This window comes from Aethalodelphis obliquidens, unplaced genomic scaffold, assembly GCF_003676395.1.
Source record: "Aethalodelphis obliquidens isolate GAN/ISIS:26980383/991018 unplaced genomic scaffold, ASM367639v1 scaffold8, whole genome shotgun sequence".
Taxonomy (NCBI): domain Eukaryota; kingdom Metazoa; phylum Chordata; class Mammalia; order Artiodactyla; family Delphinidae; genus Aethalodelphis; species Aethalodelphis obliquidens.
The window spans coordinates 47,434,981-47,456,836 of record NW_020837952.1 but is presented as its reverse complement, the minus strand read 5'-3'; the positions used below and the strand labels follow the sequence as shown (position 1 = coordinate 47,456,836).

At 47.0% G+C, this 21,856-nt stretch overlaps 1 protein-coding gene across 6 annotated transcripts in view; it reads right to left on the bottom strand.

Moving 5' to 3' along the window:
• The window catches only part of CHST11 (carbohydrate sulfotransferase 11), a 286,712-nt gene that overhangs the window by 244,162 nt on the left and 20,694 nt on the right, over positions 1 to 21,856 (bottom strand). For 2 of the 6 annotated variants that reach the window (XM_027107406.1, XM_027107407.1), the window contains exon 1: positions 222 to 1,647. The exons of the other annotated variants lie outside the window; for them this stretch is intronic. In XM_027107406.1, coding sequence (XP_026963207.1) covers positions 222 to 507 — 286 coding nt within the window. In that variant the 5' untranslated portion in view covers positions 508 to 1,647. Of the gene's footprint in view, positions 1 to 221; positions 1,648 to 21,856 lie in introns of those variants that run through there. 6 annotated transcript variants of the gene reach the window in all.

Sequence of the window (21,856 nt, the reverse complement as noted above, 5' to 3'; positions counted from 1 at the left end):
CAAGGCCCCCCACCTCCGCCGGGCCCTGGAATCAGCTTCTCTAATAAGCTCCTCAAGATATTCTAATGCACTTCATCCCTGAACTGGTTTTTAGGAAGCACTAGACCAGACCATTTCAAAAGGCCCCCAATTCCGGGATTTTACCCTCTTTGTCAGTGACTCAGGCCTCCTCCCGACCCAGAGGTGCTACTGACTCCAAAGAGAAAGAAACCAAATCCTACCGAGAGTCCACAGGCTGCTCCGTGCGATCCAAACAGCATAAAGCACACACGGGGCCCCAGCAGGGCCTCCGGGCACACAGCGGCCGCGTCCCACCTCCAGCGTGGCACTCGGCAAGAATGAAGGCAGCGCGCGGGGCCTGACTGTCTTTAAGTGCTGCGGAAACCTGCCGCTAATTACGTTAGCACTGTCAGATGGCGTCGGGTGGGGCGGGGCTCCTCCAGCCAGGGGCAGTCGTGGGAAATGAGACGCACACGTGAGGCTCTTTCCACAGCTGCAGAACTGCATGCGGTGCGAGCGCGAGCCCGTTGGAGAGGTTCCTTCCCAGCCGCTGACTCTCCGGCAGCCAGACCTGATTGCGAGGATGCTGCCCTGAGTGTATGGGGTATCCCCAGGGAAGAGAGCCAGAGGGCCGGAACCATTTCCTGACGGTGCGCTCAGTCGAAGGTACTCAAAAGAGCCAGAAAGACACAGCTGACGTTTACGGAGAGCACGCAACACGCGTGCACCGCCTCCTTCACCCCCGCACAAGCCACACTGCGAGGAAGCCTGAGAGCCTCTATCTTACAGATGAGAAAACTGAGGCTCAAGAGTAATTTGCTCCAGGACACGCAGCAGTTACAGTGGGACGGGAAGTGGCTCATTTTTAAGAACCACTGAGGCCCCATCTTGTTGCTTTTTTATTTCCTGTATCTGAAGGGAACTTTCCTGATCCAACTTTAATATTCAGCCAACACCCCCAAGGGTGTAAGTAGAAGCCGGGACTGCTGGGCACCTGGCCCCAGGAACAGACCTGCAATTCCTAGAGTTAAACACCAAGTTACTATGACCAAGTCTCTGCCCTACAGCAAAGCAACCGAGGGGCTTTCTGAGCTCAAAAACACTAGGTTGAGCCCAAAAGCGTTTTACCACTTTTAATTCATGAATCTGCCCAGTGATATTTTTTCTCTCTCCTTACAAGGATTTTCTTTTTCTTCCCATAAATCCTCATCCATTCAGTCACAGCCCTTCTTTTTGGCTTTTCCCATCAGTTCCTGAAACAGAGAAAGGGGTTAGAGGTCCTAATGGGTCCCATGTGCTGATGGTGGCCAGAATCCCCAGAAGGGATCAAGGTAGCCCTGCCATGAACCAGGTGAGAGGAGGCCAGCTTCCCAGTTCTGAAATACGTGCTGTGGACAGAGGGCCACAGGCCGAAAGTCTCACTGGTCAAGTCCAATTAAGTAGAGGTGCTCCCAGATGAAAAATGGAAAGGACCTTGTTGGCTGCTTTGTATGGGCCAGGAGCTGCTGTAAGCATTTACACAGATTTGCTCTTTTATTCCTAAACGCACACACACTTTTTTATTATTAATTAATTTATTTATTTTTGCTGTGTTGGGTCTTAGTTTCTGTGCGAGGGCTTTCTCTAGTTGTGGCAAGCGGGGGCCACTCTTCATCGCGGTGAGCGGGCCTCTCACTATCGCGGCCTCTCTTGTTGTGGAGCACAGGCTCCAGACGCGCAGGCTCAGTAGTTTGTGGCTCACGGGCCTAGTTGCTCTGCGGCATGTGGGATCCTCCCAGACCAGGGCTCGAACCCATGTCCCCTGCATTAGCAGGCAGATTCTCAACCACTGCGCCACCAGGGAAGCCCCCACACACACATTTTTAAAGGTGGGTTACTCAGCCATAACGAAGAATGAAATAATGCCATTTGCGGCAACATGCATGGACCTAGAGGTTATCATGCTAAGTGAAGTGTCAGATAAATATCATTTGATATCACTTATATGTGGAATCTAAAAAAACACAAATGATACAAATGAACTTATTTACAAAACCGAAATAGATTCACAGACATAGAAAACAAATGTATGGTTACCAAAGGGGAAAGTGGGGGAGGGGATAAATTAGGAGTTTAGGATTAACAGATACACACTACTACATATAAAACAGATAAAACAACAAGGACCTATTGTATAGCACAGGGGACTACAGTCAATATCTTGCAATAACCTATAATGGAAAAGAATCTGAAAATAACGTATATACTTCTATTTTTTTAACTTAATAAATAAATAAAGGTGGATACTAATTACCATCCCCAATTTGCAGGTGGGCAATGAGACTCTGAGAGGGTTAATGACTGCCCAAGTTTTATGGTGTGAATGTTTGTTTCCCTCCAAAATTCATGGGTTGAAATCCTAACTCCCAAAGATAATGGTATTAGGAGGTGGGGCCTTTAGAGGTGCCTAAATCATACGGTGGAACTCTCAGGAAGAGAATTAGCACCCTCACAAAAGGGGCTCCAGAAAGATCCCCAGCCCCTTCCATCAGATGAGGGCCCTCATCTGACCATGCTGGTACCCTGATCTCAGACTTCCAGCCTCCAAAACTATGAGAAATAAATTTGCTCTGTATAAGCTACCCAGTCTGTGGTGTTCTGTGAGAGTGGCCCAAACAGACTAAGACACCAAAGTCGCCCACCTAAGAAGCGACAGAGGTGGGATTTGAACACAGGCCATGCGATGCCACTACACCACCGCGGGGAACGTTTGGCAAGGCGTTTATATTAGTCCCGTGCACCCACAGTTCCTTCTCCCTTGTAACTAACACCTTTAATCACATGATACAGATCTGTAGGTAATGCCTAATCTATCATCTAAGACCTGGCCACACCAAGGGTGGTCCTCAGACCAGCAGCAGGAGGATCACCGGGGAGCTTGTTAGAAATACTCCTCAGCCCTGCCCCAGACCTCCTGAATCCAGTTTGAGAAGCGCTGATAAGATCCTTATCTTCCCGATTCAATATAAGGATCTGCCTCGGAGTTCTGCTCTCCTGGGGTCTGGTCCTCAGGAGTTTTTGGAGTCTAACAGAAGATTTTTTCATTTGCGTTGCTGTACTCCCTTCAAACTCTTTCCCGATGATTCCCCTTGGTCTCTCCCTTCTCCACCTCATCGGTGCATGTGATGGTTTGAATTGCACAACGTCTGTCAGCTGCCCAATTTAGCACCCGCCGCTGCCTTCCAGAGAGCTCGCATGTTAATTGTCTCACACACGCAGTGGGTGGTGGCTAAAAAGTTCAAAGACTGATTGCAGGGCAGATGGAAATTATCACTCACGAATCAAATGATCTCCATCCAATTAAATGACTAGCAATCTGGGGAGAAGACATGAGCTCTGTTTGGGGGCTCATGTCTTTGTCTGTTTTGCTGCGTAGCAACCAACAGGTACAAGTGTATCTCCATTAACTGAATTATCTGGCCAATCCAGTCTGTTGTAAAAACCACGCGTGTAGAAGGAACAGGAAAGAGCAGCTGAGGTCCTGGAGGTGCTGTCAGGGGAAGAGGGGAAGGTCAGGTGTTTACTCACAGCTGTGCCTTACCCAAACCGGCATTAATACATTCCCCAGTGACTGACACCAGGGTTTCGTGGAAGGCACTTAAGACTCGCCCTGGGGACTTCCCTGGTGGTGCAGTGGTTAAGACTCCATGCTCCGTGCTTCCACTGCAGGGGACGTGTGTTCAATCCCTGGTCCAGGGAACTAAGACCCCGCACGGCCCAAAACAAAAGACTTGCCCTGTGTTCTGAGGGGGAGGTGGACTCCTTCCTCCTGCATCTGGGGGCACCTGAAGGAGCTCGACACGTGCAAACTGTAACTACAAGTTCACTCCCTCCTGGCTGATGTTATGGCCGGCGCTGGGGCTGAGCGCTTCTCCTGCATGAGCTGATTTAATCCTCACAAATGCCCAGGAGGGTGCTCCCCATCCCAACCTGAGCCCATTCTGCAGGTCAGCTGAGTATCTGCAAGCTTAAATGACTTGCTCAAGGTCAAGGATCTAGTTGTGGTCGGGCAAGGATTTGAACTGAGGATTTGACCATCAAACGCTAGACCACATTCCCCAAGAGAGAGAAAGGTACTCTGAGCCCAGCACCTTCCATTCGGTGCCTCCACAGAGTTACCCAGCAAAATTAGGGTGTTTGCCTCCAGGGACCTGGTGTTTGCCCTCTTGTTACTTCCTGGATCCCAGGGTCCCACTATGTATACACCCAGGATGCACTCTAACACCTGTCCCTCCCTGGTAACTCCTAGGTGCGGACTGTACAGTCAAGGGCAGGAAACCTGCAAAAGACAGATGGACTCGGGGTCCGGCTATGAATGCAAGTGGGAGGGGTCCTATCTCGAGCATCTTTCTACTCCATACCCAGACCCTGGTCTCATCTCTTATTCCAGAATGCTCTGAAAAGCTGCTCCACTTTTCTGCCCTTCTCTCTCTAAGACTGAGAAGCCCAGAGCCCTTGCAATCCTCAAGGACTCCAAGAGGAATGAAATGTCCTTACCAACAGGCCCTTGTCTACAATGAATGCCGGCCCTGTGCTAGGGATGGAATCAAAAGGCTCTATTCAACCCCCTTGATCAAACCTACCTTCCCGCCCGGGACCCTACAGAGACCAGAACCTGAGGAACCTCCCCCCATTTTATTCCCTAATGTCCCAGACTAGCCAGCCTGCTGCAATAGTTCAATTCCTCTCCTTCCTTACTGCGGAGAATCACATGCATTGACACGAAAAGCCTGTGGATGAGTGAGTCCCACACCAACCTAGGATGAAAAATGACTGGCAGCTTTGTCATCCACCTGAAAACCCACAATGCAAGGGATTTGTAATTCTTCTACCAAAGTAGGTTTTGTGGCGAAAAGTATACCTGCAACTTCAGTAAATCCAGCATCATAATCATCATGGCATTTTATCCCTCTACCCCTTTCCTGTTGAATGCCCCTCTCTTAGCTCATGTCATCCTTTCTATCCCTTCACAGAGAAACGCCACGCCAAACACCAATCAGTCTTGGATGAGTAAGACACCAAAGGGCAGAAGACATCAGAAGTTCATTCACCTTCTCCCTCTCTCATCCGTTTCTGGATCCTTGGTTCATTTTGCCCCTGCTAATCATGTGGCTTAAAACAAACATTTAAAATTCTCTGTGCCGCTTATCACTAAGCTAGGACGATAAATCCAAACCCTTACCTCCCAACGTAAAAAAGAAGAGGCCAATAAGCCCTTAGCACGCACCAGGCCCTCCTAGAGGGAGGCAATATTATACGTTAAGGAAATAAAAGGAGAGCTCAGATGTAAACTGCCAGGTACTCATGCAAAGTAATAAACCAGGAAAAGGCCCAACAGCAATGTTTTATGGAGACAAAGCAAGAACTTCTCCCAAGGAGAGGGGAGGTCAAGAACAGAGCTTCTAATCGAATAAACCAAAGCGGAAAAAGCAATTAATAGTCCGGGCAAATGTATCTCAGAAGATAGCTACAGGGAAACGCAGTAAGAGCTTAAGGGTCACCTGGGGTGTTGGATTAAAAGTTCACAGTCAAATCCTGCAAAGCCATATGAATCTTACTTAGCTCTATCAAAAAATACTGATGGGGCTTCCCTGGTGGCGCAGTGGTTGAGAGTCCGCCTGCCGATGCAGGGGACACGAGTTCGTGCCCCGGTCTGGGAAGATCTCACATGCCGCGGAGCGGCTGGGCCCGTGAGCCATGGCCACTGAGCCTGCGCGTCCGGAGCCTGTGCTCCGCAATGGGAGAGGCCACAACAGTGAGAGGCCCGCGTACCGCAAAAAAAAAATACTGATGGAGTTTCTCCCTGCTGGGCCCCAGGCTGCCTGTACCAGGCACAGGGGGCTCAGAGTAATGCCCTAGACCCTACAGTGGCAGCTTCATGGCCATGGAGGATGCCCAGAAAATGGTAACAAGAGAAAAGAGGGGACAGAATGAGAGGAGGGGGCGCTGAGGACCTAGACCATGGCAGGAGGCAGTCTGAGGCCCCGGAGAACCCACGCTTTTTTTTTTTTTTTTTTTTTTGGGGTCCGGGGGCTCTCAGTGTTTGGGCCTCTCCCGTTGCGCAGCACAGGCTCCGGACGCGCAGGCTCAGCGGCCATGGCTCACAGGCCCAGCCGCTCCACAGCATGTGGGATCCTCCCAGACCGGGGCACGAACCCGTGTCCCCTGCATCGGCAGGAGAACTCTCAACCACTGCGCCACCAGGGAAGCCCCCACGCTTATTTTTGATGATTCCTCTTCCTGTCTTTTTTCGGGGTTTTTTTTGGTCTGAATTCTCCAGTATTGAGCTACCTGCTGTCCAGACTTAAGTGTATATTTGATTTACACAATAATGACTACATTACACCCCCAAAGCTGTCATGACCCAGCAGCAAGGATCTGTATCCTTTTGTCAGGGCACACTGTCTCCAAGTCTTCCCTCCCTCTTGACGTTTTCTTGCTGAAGCCAAGGTGAAAGAAGGCAGAGTCTGGCCCCAGAGCTGCATAAAGTTAATGACCCAACAAGCAATTGCTGTTCCAGGCTTTGGGGCGGTGCGGGGTCGAAGGACACTCCAGCCACTTGGACACGGGGTTCCCCCATTTTCTCCCTTCCCACCCCATTCAGGTGAGGAACCAGAAGGAGGCTACAGGCGTTTCTACCTCAACTGTTGAGGCTCCAATGGCTGGTTACAGGCCTCACCCCAGCTCTGATTGAGGCTCAAAGATACCCACCCCAGCCCCTCACCCTCATCCCCACCCCAGTGGCCTCTACAGAAAGCCCCGGTGCAGAGGAATACATCAAAACTGCCTGCTTCTCCATAGGAAACAAACTTACAGTTACCAAAGGTGAAAGGGAGAGGGGGAAGCATAAGTTAGGAGTTTGGGGTTAACAGATACAAACTACTACACGTAAAGTAGATAAGCAAGAAGGACTTCCTATATAACACAAGGAATTATATTCAATATCTTACAATCATCTATAAGGAAAAATAATCTGAAAACATATATATAACTGAATCACTTTGCTGTATACCTGAAACTAACATAATATTGTAAATCAACTGCTCTTCAATGAAAAAATGAATGAGAAAAAAAAACTGTCTGCTTCTCTAAGAGCCTCTAAGAAAAGGATAAAAAACCTCACACTCCTTCCCTCCCCACAGAAAAGATTCACCAATAAGCATTTGCTAAGTGCTTGCTCTATCCTTTGGGATCCAGGTGAATTGAAAAACAAGAACCATGGACCAGACAGAGAGACCTAAATTAAACTAATCCTGGGGGGAAAAAAAGGAGGACGGGCAATAGTGAGCCATTGAAGGTTGCGGAGCAATAGAGTGGCGGCCATGTTGAAAAGGGGTTAAAAAGATAAAGACACAATGAGAAGAAATTCAAAACTGAATCACCTCTTTCTTCTTACTGCTGGTAAAGAATATTAACAAAAATAACCCCTTCCTCCAGCCACCTGAAAACTATTAGACGTTATCTTAAAGAAAATTTTCACCATTTTATCAGCTGCAAAAGACTATTAAAATCAATAGCTGGGGCTTCCCTGGTGGCGAAGTGGTTGAGAGTCCGTCTGCCAATGCAGGGGACACGGGTTCGTGCTCTGGTCTGGGAAGATCCCACATGCCGCGGAGCGGCTGGGCCCGTGAGCCATGGCCGCTGAGCCTGCGCGTCCGGAGCCTGTGCTCCGCAGCGGGAGAGGCCACAACAGTGAGAGGCCCGCGTACCGGAAAAAAAAGAAATCAATAGCTAACTCAAGCATTCAGCCCTTTGAACTGAATCCTCCCCACATCCGCTTGAATGGGCTCTCGGAAATCATTAAGACTTGCACAAATAACCAAGAAGACCCCTTCCCGACAAGTCAGATAACCCAGAAGTGAAACTTACTGAAATCTTCAATGAAAAGGGTCTCTTAGGGAAGTTTCCAACAAAAGCATCTTTGAAGGCCTGGCCCTCCTGTGAACTCTGCAGTAGCTTACTGTGGTCATGAGACACTAACACTACCCCTATTCTCCGTGGGCACATCTCTTTGTTCTTCTGGCTTTTTACTGGGCTGAAGTGAAGCTCACCCTGGCAGTTGAAGATTCCCCTAAAATCTAGTCACTCTTCATTCTATCTGCTTGTCTCCCAGTAATGGTTGGCAGTAAAGCCTTTTAAATAAAAATGGACACATATGCTTAGGGAAACATTTTACATCTTACATCTTACCCACGCACAGACCAGGAGGGAGAGAGGGCACCCCTCCGCCCACAAAGATGGAGACGTTATTAAGGTGAAACGTGATGTCCAACATCCCTGGAGCCATAGAATGGAACGAAGTAGGGGACAGGAAGAATGACCCAGGAAATGCCCACCAGCAGCTCATGCAGGGCAGAGTGGCCGCGGACAAAGTAAACGGCTTGTCAAGGAGCAGCTGGCTTCAGCACACTTGCTGTCACCCGGCCCTCCTCCTCTCCATGCCATCTTACCCCTGTCACTGATCCAGGGCCTCAGAAAGTGGGGGACAGAGAAGACAGAAATCAACATACAGGAGGAAAGGTTAGTGGAGGCCAACAGACTTCGGCCCCTCTTAGAAAAACCCAGGAAACCACTAAAGAAGAAAACTCCAAGGAAACTATTTGTAGAAAAAATAGTATGTGAACTTCTTTTTCATTCACAAAGTACTCAAGAAGTTGTGACAACATTAGAGGAATGAACTCATGTATGAGCTTGCTAGGACTGCCATAAAAAATACCACCGAGTGGGGGGCTTAAACAACAGACATTTATTGTCTCACTGTTCTGGAGGCTAGAAGTCTAAGATCAAGGTGTCAGGGAAGGGTTGATTTCTTCTGAGGCCTCTCTCTTCAGCTTGCAGACGGCCACCTTCTCCCTGTGTCCTTTCATGGTCTTTCCTCTATGAGCACGGACCTCTGCTGTCTCTTTGTGTGTCCAAATTTCCTCTTACAAAGACACTAGTCCGACTGGATTAGGGCCCACCCATATGACCTCATTTTAACTCAATCACCTCTTTAAAGATCCTGTCTCAGTTCAGCCCGTAACAACTGTTAATGACAGTAACTGTCCTTTAAGGCATATGACAATCATATTATGCCAGGTCTCTGATGCACCTCAGCTTGTTAAATCTTTGCAGAGGTCCCATGAGGGCAGATATTCTCCTTTATAAGTCATGGATAAGGGTTCCAAGTGTCACACAGTTAGACGGTGGCTAAATTATCCACAGAGTAAGTATAAAGATAGGTCTGAGCCCAGGACGGGGATGAGCAGGCCTGCCTTCCCCAGCTCCAGTGGAAAGACTGTTTCTAGACGGCAAATTCTTTCAGACCCCCCAGTTCAGTGATCTTCAGAACATACCATAAAACTCATCCTTCAAACTCTGTGTAGGATTTTGTGATAGGAAACGACACATCATGGGTTTTTGTCTTGTTTAAAAAAAAAACAAAAAAAAGTTTTAGGGGATGAGTCTGTGAGTTGAGTTCTTAATGGAGACTTGATTTTATGGTGCCAAAATAAGACAACTGTAAACAAAACATCTCAAAGAGTGAGGAGTAGGCCTGCAAATTTCACTGGCCCTGTGCCATTATTTACTGATAGGATTAGCAGATGTGAGTGTGGAATTGCTCCCCTGGCTTGAAATAACGTAATGTATTTTTCCTAATGTAATCTGAAGTGTTTGTTAATACAATAATCCAACACAAACATGAGAAATGATATGGGGAATTGTGGCCAGCAGTCACTTCAATAACATCCTAAAGGAAAATTGACTAATATTAGTCCTGATCCAAAAACACAATTAAAGAAGATAAAGATTAACAAAAAATAAACCAAGTACGGTGGGCCCTCTGTATCTGCAGGTTCCACACCCACGGATTCAACCAAACACGGAACAAAAAAAATTTTTTTTTCATTTCCTAGTCTCTCACCTTCTGAGAGGGACCGCTTTCTGCCTATGGAATAAACTCGCTTCCACTTAAAAAAAAAAATGTCCAGAAAGTTCCAAAAAGCAAAACTTGAATTTGCCATGCACTGGCAACTACTCATACAGCATTCACATTGTATTTACAACTATTTACACACGATTTACATTGTATTAGGTACAAGTAATCTAGGGTCGATTTAAAGTGTACAGGAGGATGGTTATATGCAAATACTACGCCATTTTATTCAAGGGACTTGAGCATCCGAGGATTCTGGTATCTGCGGGAGATCCTGGAACCGATCCCCCGAGAATATCAAGGGAAGACTGTACTTGACATTTATTTTTAAGTTGGCAGGCATGCCAATGCTTCCATGGCTTTCTAGAAAATCCAGGGGCTCTAAGAATAAACCCTCTAATGCAATAACAGCTCATTAACTCAACATCCCCCTCCCCCTAACACATGCACACACAGAATAGAAACCAAATTCAGGAGTTGAATAGTGTCATGAAAAAATATTCAAAACTATGTCTCTTTCCTCACTTTTTCTATTATTTACTCAAGACTTAGGGGAATTCAGGCCAAAAAAGCACCGAGTCTTTTACAAGCCAAGGGCTTAAGAGACTTGGCCACTATTTGTGGAGTCCTGGCTTTGGGCTTTACACACTTCCATAACGACTGACGCATGGGCCTTATTCTGGAATCTTCAACTCTGGAGCCCATGAAGGATCTCTATTCTCGAGGAAGGATCTCATTATCTATTATACCTTTTGTGATATGGGTCAGCTCAGGATGTGAATTTTAAACAGCTTAGCTAGTTAGGATAAAGGAGGCAGAGAATTCTCTGGAAGCCAGACAGCCAGGTTCAAATCCAGATGTAAGCCTTTACTAGTTGTATGATCTTGGATAAGTTACTCAAAGTCTCCGAGCCTCAATTTCCTCATCTGTAAAATGGGGTAATATGGAACCTTTCTCAGGGATTTCCCTGATGGCACAGTGGTTAAGAATCCTCCTGCAGGGCTTCCCTGGTGGCACAGTGGTTGAGAGTCCGCCTGCCGATGCAGGGGACGTGGGTTCGTGCCCCGGTCCGGGAAGATCCCACATGCGCGGAGCAGCTGGGCCCATGAGCCATGGCTGCCGAGCCTGCGCGTCCGGAGCCTGTGCTCCACAACGGGAGAGGCCACAACAGTGAGAGGCCCGTGTACCACAAAAAAAAAAAAAAAAAAAAGGAACCTTCCTCATAGAGTGGTAGTAAAGGTTAAGTCATGCAAGGTACAATATTTGGAAGACTTAATTAACAGTTGCTATTAGTTTGGATTAGTACCAATGTATATATTGATTACAACATAAAGTATATAAAGTAATAAAACTGCATTGTTTGACTATAATGAGATACCACCTCACATCCACAAGGATGGCTGCTATCAAAACAACAGAAAATAACAAGCGTCAGCGTGGATGCAGAGAAATAGAAACCCCTGTGCACTGTTTGTAAGAATATGAAATGGTGCAGCTGCTACAGAAAACAGTACAGTGGTTCCTCAAAAAATTAAAAATAGAATTACTATATGACCCAGCCATCCCACTTCTGGATATAAATCCGAAAGAAGTGAAAGTAGGATCTCAAAGAGATATTTACACACCCATGTTTAACACCACTGTTCACAATAGCCAAGAGGCAGAGAAGCAACCCACACGTCCACTGATGGATGAACGGATAAAGAAAATGTGGTACATACATACAATGGAATATTACTCAGCCTTTAAAAAGGAAGGAAATTCTGACACATACTACAACATGGACGAACGTTCAGGACGTTATGTTAAGTGAAATAAGTCAGTCACAAGACAGATACTACTTTATGAGACACTTAAGTAGTCAAATTCCAAGAGACAGAAAGTGAAAGGGTGGTTGCCAGGGGTTGAGAGTAGGCGCAATGGGGAATTGTTTAATGGATACAGTTTTGCAAGTTGCAAAGAGTTCTCGACATGGGTTGCACAATGATGTGAATATACTTGACATTACTGAACTGCACACCTAAAAATGTTTAAAACGGTAAATTTTATGTTATTTTTTTACAATCAATTTTTTAAAAAAATCTCTCCACCCAGAAAAGCAACTGCACCGTTTACATGTTTTTAAAAAATGACCTCTAGATGCCTCCAAGTCAGTCAGCTAGCCCCCATCCCACCCCAGGGTTATTATTCAGAATTCATGACAATTTGCAGAACGCCTATGCTTGCCTACAAGATTGCTCCGAGGAGCGGTGGAGCTCGCCGTGGGAGTCTGCTGCTAGCAAGAGGGTCAGGAGTGGAGGCGTTTGAGAAGGTAACTTGAAGAGAAGTATTCTGACTGAGAATGGATTGGGCGCTTGGTGACCACCTAGAGGGGTGGGCTAGGGAGGTTGGGAGGGAGGAGATATGGGGATATATGTTTATGTATAGCTGATTCACTTTGTTATACAGCAGAAACTAACACACCGTTGTAAAGCAATTAGACTCCAATAAAGATGTTAAAAATATATATTTCTTTTTTCATGCTCTGAGACAAAATCCTTCCCCTGGGAAATTGCCTCGAACTCACTTATCACATCCTCAGAAGTGTAGACCCTACTTTTCACTTTGGAGATATTATCACCGAACCATTCAAATAAGAGCCTTGATAAGGCACATTTAACATGTGAAGCGATGGCTGCAAGGCAGTGAGGGCTCAGAGACACCAGCGAGGCCGCAGCCAGAGGGGCCAGGCTACCAAGTTCCGGGGCTCTGGCTGGTGGTGCAGGCTCTATCTTTCGTCTCCAGGGCATGCCTTCAGAGGGACTCCTGTGGGAGATTGGGGGAAATGAGCCCAATTCTATCCACCGGCCTCTAGCCCCAAATCCTCATACAGAGGCTGGGTCATAAATAACAAAAAGCTCATCTCTGCACATGTCAGACCCCAGGGAGCATCACACCAACAGATGAAATGCTTCAGAAGGGACTGCCCTCCATAGACCTTAAACCCATCTTCTCATGTACAAGTCCCTCTTGTCCCTCCCTTCCTCCCAGGGTGAGTCACTGCCAGGGTGAGTCACTGCCAATGTTGAGTCTGAACCAGAGTCGGGGAAGGGAAAAGGACAGCGGGAGGGAAGCGGCTGGCTGCTCACACCCTCAGGCCTTCAAATGGTCCCTCCACTGCCAGCCTGATGTCTGCTTTCCTGCCACAACTCCCACGTAAGTAAAAAAACACCTTTACCATTTAGAAAGCATTTGACATATTTGCATATATTATTTCCACCTCTCTCACACAGGACAGGTCCAAAGCCACCAGATTACAAGCCGGCATGTCTGTATTATTCACCAACGTATACCCAGCACCTCACATCTAATAGGTGGTATTCAATAGCTGTTAAGGGAATGCCTGGGGCCCTCTGAAAATACCTGTGTCTATTAAAGAGCCAATTAAATGTCCCAAGGCCTACCTGGTTCCAGGTAAAAATGTTCTCTTCTACATCCATCACCTGATGAGAAAGCAGTAAGGATACTGAGACGTCAATAGACACCAGTTCCCAAGTACACACAGATCGGAAACTACCCCCATGCATGTGAATAGCTTGTACGTGTTGCCAGCAAACCACTGAGCTGTAACACACCTTTTAGATTACCGTCTTATTTCACTTTCTGATCTTTTTTTTCTGGTCAAGAAAATCTAACTTGGCTGAAAGCAGGAAAGAGAAATATGGGTAAGTGCAGCACAGGATTTCAACTCAACATTTTCCTCAGCTACATCCTGGGTGCTTGTTAATAAAACCTTAATCGGCGCAACTGACGTCATACCCCATGGTGGTATCTCCAAGCTGGGTCTTGTTCCAGAAGCACCATTCAACAGCCATAAGTATAATTTTAAACAGGAATTCCATTCTTTATTCACAGCTTCCAAAGGGCATTAACAGGGATTTATTCATTCAGTGAGTCAACGATAATATTTACTGAGTTCTTACTTTGGAGGCGGCAGTTAAGTATATGCCAGGGATACCCACGGAGGGATGAAAAGACAAAGGCTCTGCCCTCAGGCAGCCTCTATGCAGATTGGGGGGAAAAGGTAAGAATAAGGAAAGAGAAGAAAGAAACAAATTTCAGAGAGTGATACATGCTTTGAAGGAAATAAAAGGGAGTGATGGAATAAGGGGGAATTCTTTGTAACAGATGGTCAGGGAAGGTGTCTCCGAGGGGCGTACCGTGTAAGCGGAGACTGATTCATGGAATCAGGCAGTCTTCAGGAAGAACAGCATTTCGGTAGAGGGAATAGCAAGCACAAAGGCCCTGAGGCAGTTTTTGAGACAGGAAGAAGATCCATGGAACTGAAGCCCAGCCAGTGAGGCTGCGGGTAGTAGGAAACAGTCAAAAAGGTGGGCAAGGGCTGGGTCTTGAATAGCCTGTAGACCCCTAGTAAGTGGTGGTCAGAATTTCATCCTAAGTACAACAGGAAGCTCTGGATTTTTGTTTTTAAAACTCTCTTTCAGACTATTGTGTAAAGAATAGATCTTGGGGATAAGGCGCGAGTCTTCATTACGCAGATTTTACTTAGATGCTCTTCCTAAATTCTCCTGTCCGCCCTACCCCAGGTCACTCTCAGAAAAGTCTGGATCAAATGAAGTGGGTATGGTGGATAGGGCTGGCAATGCCCGGATTCTCTCTGATGGTCACAAGAGGACATATCTGGAGAAAATCTAACAGGATGTGCATTTGCTATGTACCCAATAAGGAAATACTTGAAAGCTTGGAACCATGCCTAAACGCAACAGGCTCTCAGAAATGCCTGTTGGATAAATGATTCAGTATACTGTCTCCCCTCAGCTCCACGAGAAGACAGAAATCAAAAAAAGTCAGAGGGCTTCCCTGGTGGCACAGTTGTTGAGAGTCCGCCTGCCGATGCAGGGGACGCTGGTTCGTGCCCCGGTCCGGGAAGATCCCACATGCCGCGGAGCGGCTGGGCCCGTGAGCCATGGCCGCTGAGCCTGCGCGTCCGGAGCCTGTGCTCCGCAACGGGAGAGGCCATAACAGTGAGAGGCCCGCGTACCGCACACACAAAAAAAGTCAGAGACTTCGCCTGACATGCAGCAAAGGACCTGGTCCACAGCAGGGGCTCACAAGTTAGAGAAACGAGTGAAATGTAAGCAAAATGACAAGCTTTGCCAAAGATCACCCTGCATGTTTCTCGTTGAACGATGGTCAATATTTTATTATTTCTCAAATCTTGCTCCAGATTTTGGAAACAGTTCAAAACTGGCACTCCTGAGATCTGTTGTCTCTTCAGACTCATCACACACACTAAAGCATTTTTTAAACTTTTATTTATTTATTTTTGGGGGGGGGCTGTGTTGGGTCTTCGTTGCTGTGCGCGGGCTTTCTCTAGCTGTGGTGAGCGGGGGCTACTCTTCGCTGCAGTGCACGGGCTTCTCATTGCGGTGGCTTCTCTTTCTGCAGAGCCCGGGCTCTAGGCACGCAGGCTCAGTAGTTGTGGCTTGCAGACTCAGTAGTTGTGGCTCACAGGCTCTAGAGCACAGACTCAGTAGCTGCGGCTCACGGGCTTAGTTGCTCCGCGGCATGTGGGATCTTCCCAGACCAGGGCTCGAAGCTGTGTCCCCAGCACTGGCAGGCGGATTCTTAACCACTGCGCCACCAGGGAAATCCCTAAAGCACTTTTTTTTGGGAAATGTCAGTTCTTGCAATGAATCTATCCTCTCCTTTCAAAGGCTGAGAGAATGCCCATCTCTACTTCTCCAATTCCCCTAACCAATGTTCAGCAAAAACAGTTTCAAGACTTAATAAAAATGCAGCATCAAATCCAATCTCCCTCTTGATTTTGTTGAAATTTTCAAGGAAGGAAATAAATCACTGTGCTTCTGTCTTGATCTGGGAACAGGGCAGGCTCAAGACACCATGTTGATACGGTAAAGTTTTCTGACAAACCCTTATATTGTCTGCAATTTACTTTAAACACTTTGGCACCAGCTGTGTGACATAAGGGTACGTCTATTTTAATCTAGGTGCGGTCAGGTAACATCTAAGGTCCCTAAACAGGAAACACGCACTGCTGGGGATGGTCAGTATTTGACAGATGACCATCAGAATCCCACTCCCCACTGTCTGTCTAACAGCATGTCTGCCATCTTTATTCCCCATAGCCACCAGAAGGTAGGAAATGCAGCTTAGTGAATGTTAGAAATAATTCCGCATCCATGAAGTGAGGGGTGTACAAGACGTGTGGTCTGGCTAGAGTTATCTACTTTTCCTCGACAAACTGTAGGCCAAGACCCACATATTTCAGAGTACACTCTGGCCCAGAGCATCACCTGCTCTGTGAGCAGATGTTTGCAGAGGATGCTGTTGCCTGATTCAATTAAAAAGTGAGCTGAGGGCTTCCCTGGTGGCGCAGTGGTTGAGAGTCCACCTGCCGATGCAGGGGACACAAGTTCGTGCCCCGGTCCGGGAAGATCCCACATGCCGCAGAGCGGCTGGGCCCGTGAGCCATGGCCGCTGAGCCTGCGCGTCCAGGGCCTGTGCTCCGCAAGGGGAGAGGCCACAACAGTGAGAGGCCCGCGTACTGCAAAAAAAAAAAAAAAAAAGTGAGCTGAATGCTGCCCCAGAACTTTCTCATCTGCCATGAGGGAAACTTCCATGCAAGATGCAGTCAGAGAGCCTAAAAGTACAGACAGCTGGACTTCACCAGATTCCAAGGACAAGCTGTAAATGAACATTGATGTGGCTGCTTTCTGGAAATGTACATGAGGCAGAATTTGGTCTAAGACTCAATTTCGTCCTCACACTCCCACGACAGATTATATGGGAAGCCCAATGGCCCTCGGCTCCCTTGAAATGCTGGAGGCACAGATCGCTGCCACAGTTTGCTAGTAATAGTTGTTGAGGGTTGAACCACATCTCTCCAAAAGATGTATGTTGAAGTCCTAACCGCTAGGACCTCAGGATGTGACTGTATTTGGAGACTGGGCCTTTCAAGAGGTAACTGAAGTTTTAAAAAGGCCATTAGGGTGGGTACTAATCCAGTCTGACTGGTGTCCTTATAAGAAGAGGAAATTTGCACACAAAAAGAGACTCCAAGGATGCATGTGCACAAAAGGAAAGACCGTGTGAGAATACAGGGAGAAGACGGCCATCTGCATGCCAAGGAGAAAGGCCTCAGAGGAAACCAAACCTGCCGACACCTTGATCTTGGGCTTCCAGCCTCTAGAACGGTGAGAAAACTTCTGTTGTTGAAGCCACCTAGTCTGTGGTATTTTATTATGGAAGCCCAAGCAGACTAATACAACAGTGAAAAAGCAGTCTTAGGTGTATACACACACACACACACACACACACACACACACACACTGCTCCACTCTGAGGATGCTCTAGCTGGTGGAGCAAATGCTCAGTCTCCCGGGTACCTTTACCTGGACCTGCCTCTTGGGACAGAATAAGCCTCTCTCTCCTCCTTCCCTCAAGCACTATTCCCACATGCACAGCCTGATTCCTAGAAGTCCTGGCCCCTCCCTAGCTAACCTAACAAAAAGGAAAAAAATCATCCACATCAAAAGTTTAGTTGTCAGATAATACGTCTTTTTTAAACGTTTACCAGTATGCAAAGAATACATACAAGGAGGCAGAAACAATAAAATGACCTATAACCCTACCTTCCACCCAGGAAGATTTACTTATGTTTTTAACCAAAAGAGACTTACCATTCCATGTGCATTTTTAACAGGTTTCTTAACAGCAAAAGGAACCAGCAATGTAAGTTCCACAGGTGACCTTGAAAAACATGTCCCTACCTCTCCAAGCCCAACTTCCTCATCTGTAAAATAAGGGCAGTGAGGACCTCTCCAAAGCTGTGTAAAACAAGACTGCGTCTCAAGTACCTGGCGGTGCATGCAGAAGGCACTCAAGAAGAGGTGCCACTACTATGAGCCTAGTTAACTGTTGGCAACAATGGGTCATTACAAGCAAGAATTTTTGACAAAGTCATGGGATAGGGAGAAGACTCTTTTTAGGCAAAGAGAAATGAAAATCACCCAAGGCTGGGTCCTCCGTTTACCCAGTCTAACGCATCCATCAGTGGATTCACCAAAATCAAGGTGAGACTTGAAAACAGCTCAGACCGGAACTATGGTTGGCTTATGTTTAGTCTTAACTCCATCTGGGTCTAACTCTTTTAAAAAACCTAGCTCTACCAGATTGCTAAATTGGACCATTATTAATTTGTGTAACAAAAGTAGAAGGCTGGCAAGTCCTCTGGGGCTTCCAAACACGCTCCTCCATCAGAAATCCGGGAGTGGAATCGGAGCCCCGAGCTGGGGTCTCCCTAGTCCTGTGGAAGGTCTTCTCCCTCAGATTTGCGCGGGGGCTCTTTCCAGCTCTGAAATTCCATGATGCGGTTTGTCCCGGGGAGCGGCCCTGGCAGTCAGCCCTTTCATGTGTGGTCATTAAATACACACCACAGTGAAGCCTGACTAGAAAGTTCCGGGAACACACCCTCTGGACACTCTCACCACCCAGAGGAGTGAAGCAGAACACGCAGCCCACGATCTCGGCCTGGCTCTCTCCAACTCCCTGGCACGCACGGCTGCGGGCCCAGGATCAGGCTCTGGCTAACCAACCGCACACTCCAGCCACACGGCGTCCCCAACAGGCCAAAATCCAGACCCCCGAAAAGCTGAAGTCATCATTCGCAAAAGCGGGCACGCCCATCTGAATAGCCATTAGTCACAGAGTGGTCCTCTCATTAATATTCATTTCTGTAACTCTGTTCAGTATTCTGTAATGATCTAAATGGGAAAAAATTTGAAAAAGAACAGATATGTGTATATGTACAACAGAATCACTTTGCTGTACACCTGAAACTAACACAACATGGTTCATCAACCATACTCCCCTATAAAATAAAAAAATTTTTTAAATGTACATGGACTTTAAAACACTTTTCTTCCATGGGTGTGAAATGAGGTGGGAAGACGGCCTGTGATTCAAATCCATCTGCTGGGGAATACAGACTAAGGATCATATTTTCCCTAAAGAGAAAAAATCTAAAGGTCAAGCAGGAATGACTAGCGGCAGAACCACGGCCTGGAAGCAACCCAGCAAATTGAGACTCATGGGGCAGGAAAAGCACCGAAGCCCCAGCAGAGCAGAGAAGGCGGTGAGGAGTAGAGGGGAGACACACACACACACACACACACACACACACACACACACACACACACACACACACACACACACACACACACACACACACACACACACACAGCTGCGTGATCATTTATGCTCCAGTTTTAAAGCAAGGCAAGCTGTGCAAAGCCCCAATTCACCTTAGATCGCCGCGCCACCTAAAAACGGCGTGTCGGTAATTACAACCCGAGGAGCGCCCCGAGTGGAGGAGGAAGGCGGCCGGCAGGAAGTCTGCGGTCAGAGGCCTTTTCATTTTCCCACTGTTTCCATTTTCAGCTCAAGTGCTACAATGAGCCCCGCTGATCAGAAAACCGCTGTGCGACGTTAAAGACCAACCTCTGGATCTGAATTCAAGGCTCCCCGTGACCCAGCTCCCAAGTCTGACAGTGGATGCGAACATGAAGAAGAGCCCGTGTCGGTCTGCCCTTCGCAGGGGAAGTGGAAACTCAGTCATTTTGCTGTTGTCACAGCTGCACAGAAGCCGAACGACCCTGGGTGTTAGATGTGCTGTGTCCACCCTCTGGGGTGAGGTGAAGGCCAGAAAGGGCGGAGTCCCCAGTGGCCATGGAAACCTTCAAGAAGGTTTCAACGGCCAATTCCAAGCCTCTTATTTCGGTTGCAAGATAAGTCTTGGAAGCTCTTACCTGAACTCTTCCATCAGGGCATCATGAAGTTAGAGGATTCCCGGATCTGGCTAGAATTCCTGCGGGCCTGGTTAGTAGGCTTATACTCAGTAGTCATCTTGGTTTTGCTAGGTGGCTCCCCCAGTGCTCTCATAAGGGCCTGATAGCATCGGTACAGCTCAACTCAAACGCTGGGCGATTTCTGTCTAGCATCCAATGCCCCATCTTGGGAATCAGCACCCCCAGTTTGCTTCGGGATCCATCCTCCCCCACTCCCAGCCCAACTCTCGGACTAGACATCTGACCCCAGCAACACCAAAGAGATTTATTCATTGAACACATATTAAGCCGAGCACTGTTCTAGGAGCTGGGGATGTGACAGTAAACAAAATACAAAAATCCCTGGACTTCCCTGGTGGCGCAGTGGTTAAGAATCCGCCTGCCAATGCAGGGGACACGGGATCGAGCCCTGGTCCGGGAACATCCCACATGCTGCGGAGCAACTAAGCCCGTGAGCCACAACTACTGAGCCCGTATGCCAGAACTACTGAAGCCCGCACACCTAGAGCCCGTGCTCCACAACAAGAGAAGCCACCGCAATGAGAAGCCAGCGCACCTCAAGGGAGAGTAGCCCCTGCTCGCCGCAACTAGAGAAAGCCCGCGTGCAGCAACAAAGACCCAACGCAGCCAAAAATAAATAAACAAATAAATAAATTTATTTTTTAAAAAAATCCTTGCCCTCATGGAGTTTCTATTCCAGGACTTCTGTGGAAACTAGTGGGAAAGAGAAGTACCCTTTCTTTGTACTGGGATTGCTGAGAGCATGGGATGGAAGCTGGAAGTGCAGACAGCTATCCTGCCACCACAAGCAGAGATAAGGCATAAAAGACCAGATCCTAGAGTCCCTGAATCCTGCCCTACTGACACTCAGTTCCCTGAGCCAAAACAAAGTCTCTTTTTGGCTTTGTTGAACCAATTAGACTGGGGTTAGGAGAAGGAAGATTTGCATCTAAAAGACTCCTGACCCATATATATATATATATATATATATATATATATATATATATACACACAATGGAGTATTACTCAGTCATAAAAAAAATCTGCAGCAACATGGATGGACCTAGAGAAGATCATACTAAGTGAAGTAAGTCAGACAAAGAAAGACAAATATCGTATGATATTGCTTATGTGGAATCTAAAAAAACGATATAAATGAACTTATTTACAAAATAGAAATAGACTCACAGACATAGAAAACAAATTTACAGTTACCAAAGGGGAAAGGGCGAGGGGGATAAATTAGGAGTTTGGGATTAAAATATACACGTTACTAAATATAAAATAGATGAACAACAAGGACCTACTGTATAGCACAGGGAACTCTACTCAATATCTTGTAATAACCTATAATGGAAAAGAATGCTAAAAGGAATATATATGTATCATATATATAAAGAATATATATATATACATACGTATAATTGAATCACTTTGCTGTACACCTGAAACTAACACAACACTGTAAATCCACTATATTTCAATAAAAATTAAAAAAAAAAAAAGAAAGAAAAAAACTCCTGACCAATCCCCTAAGACTTCCTCAGATATCCGAGGCAAGTTTGGAAATGCCATAAAGACAGGTAACTTTTCTGAAACTGGCCCTTGAACATTCCTCACCCCCAGGCACTCACCCTCCCCCCTCCATGTGGTCATTTAGTTTGAAAAAGACCTCCCTCCAATAACCTCCTGAAACAAGAGGGTCCAGTTCACGGCCTCTCCCACTGTGCGTTAGGAACCAGACCATGTCAACAGCCCCAAAACAACCAGAGACTAGATGATTCCAGCCACCTCCTGGAGCTCTTGAAATTGCGGGCTACTGCTGACGGCTACAGGGAACATCGCCTTCATTTCCCAAAGAGCTAAATCACAGTGGCTTTTCTCAAGGTGGCTACTGGGCCCCTGTGCTTCTTAAATTGCTTTCAGCCCAGGCGGGACGCTCCAAGGCCCTCTGTACACCCACTGTTGCAGGAAGGCCTCAACTAGACACACATATAACCGAAGTTAATTGACCACATCCTATTAAACAGGA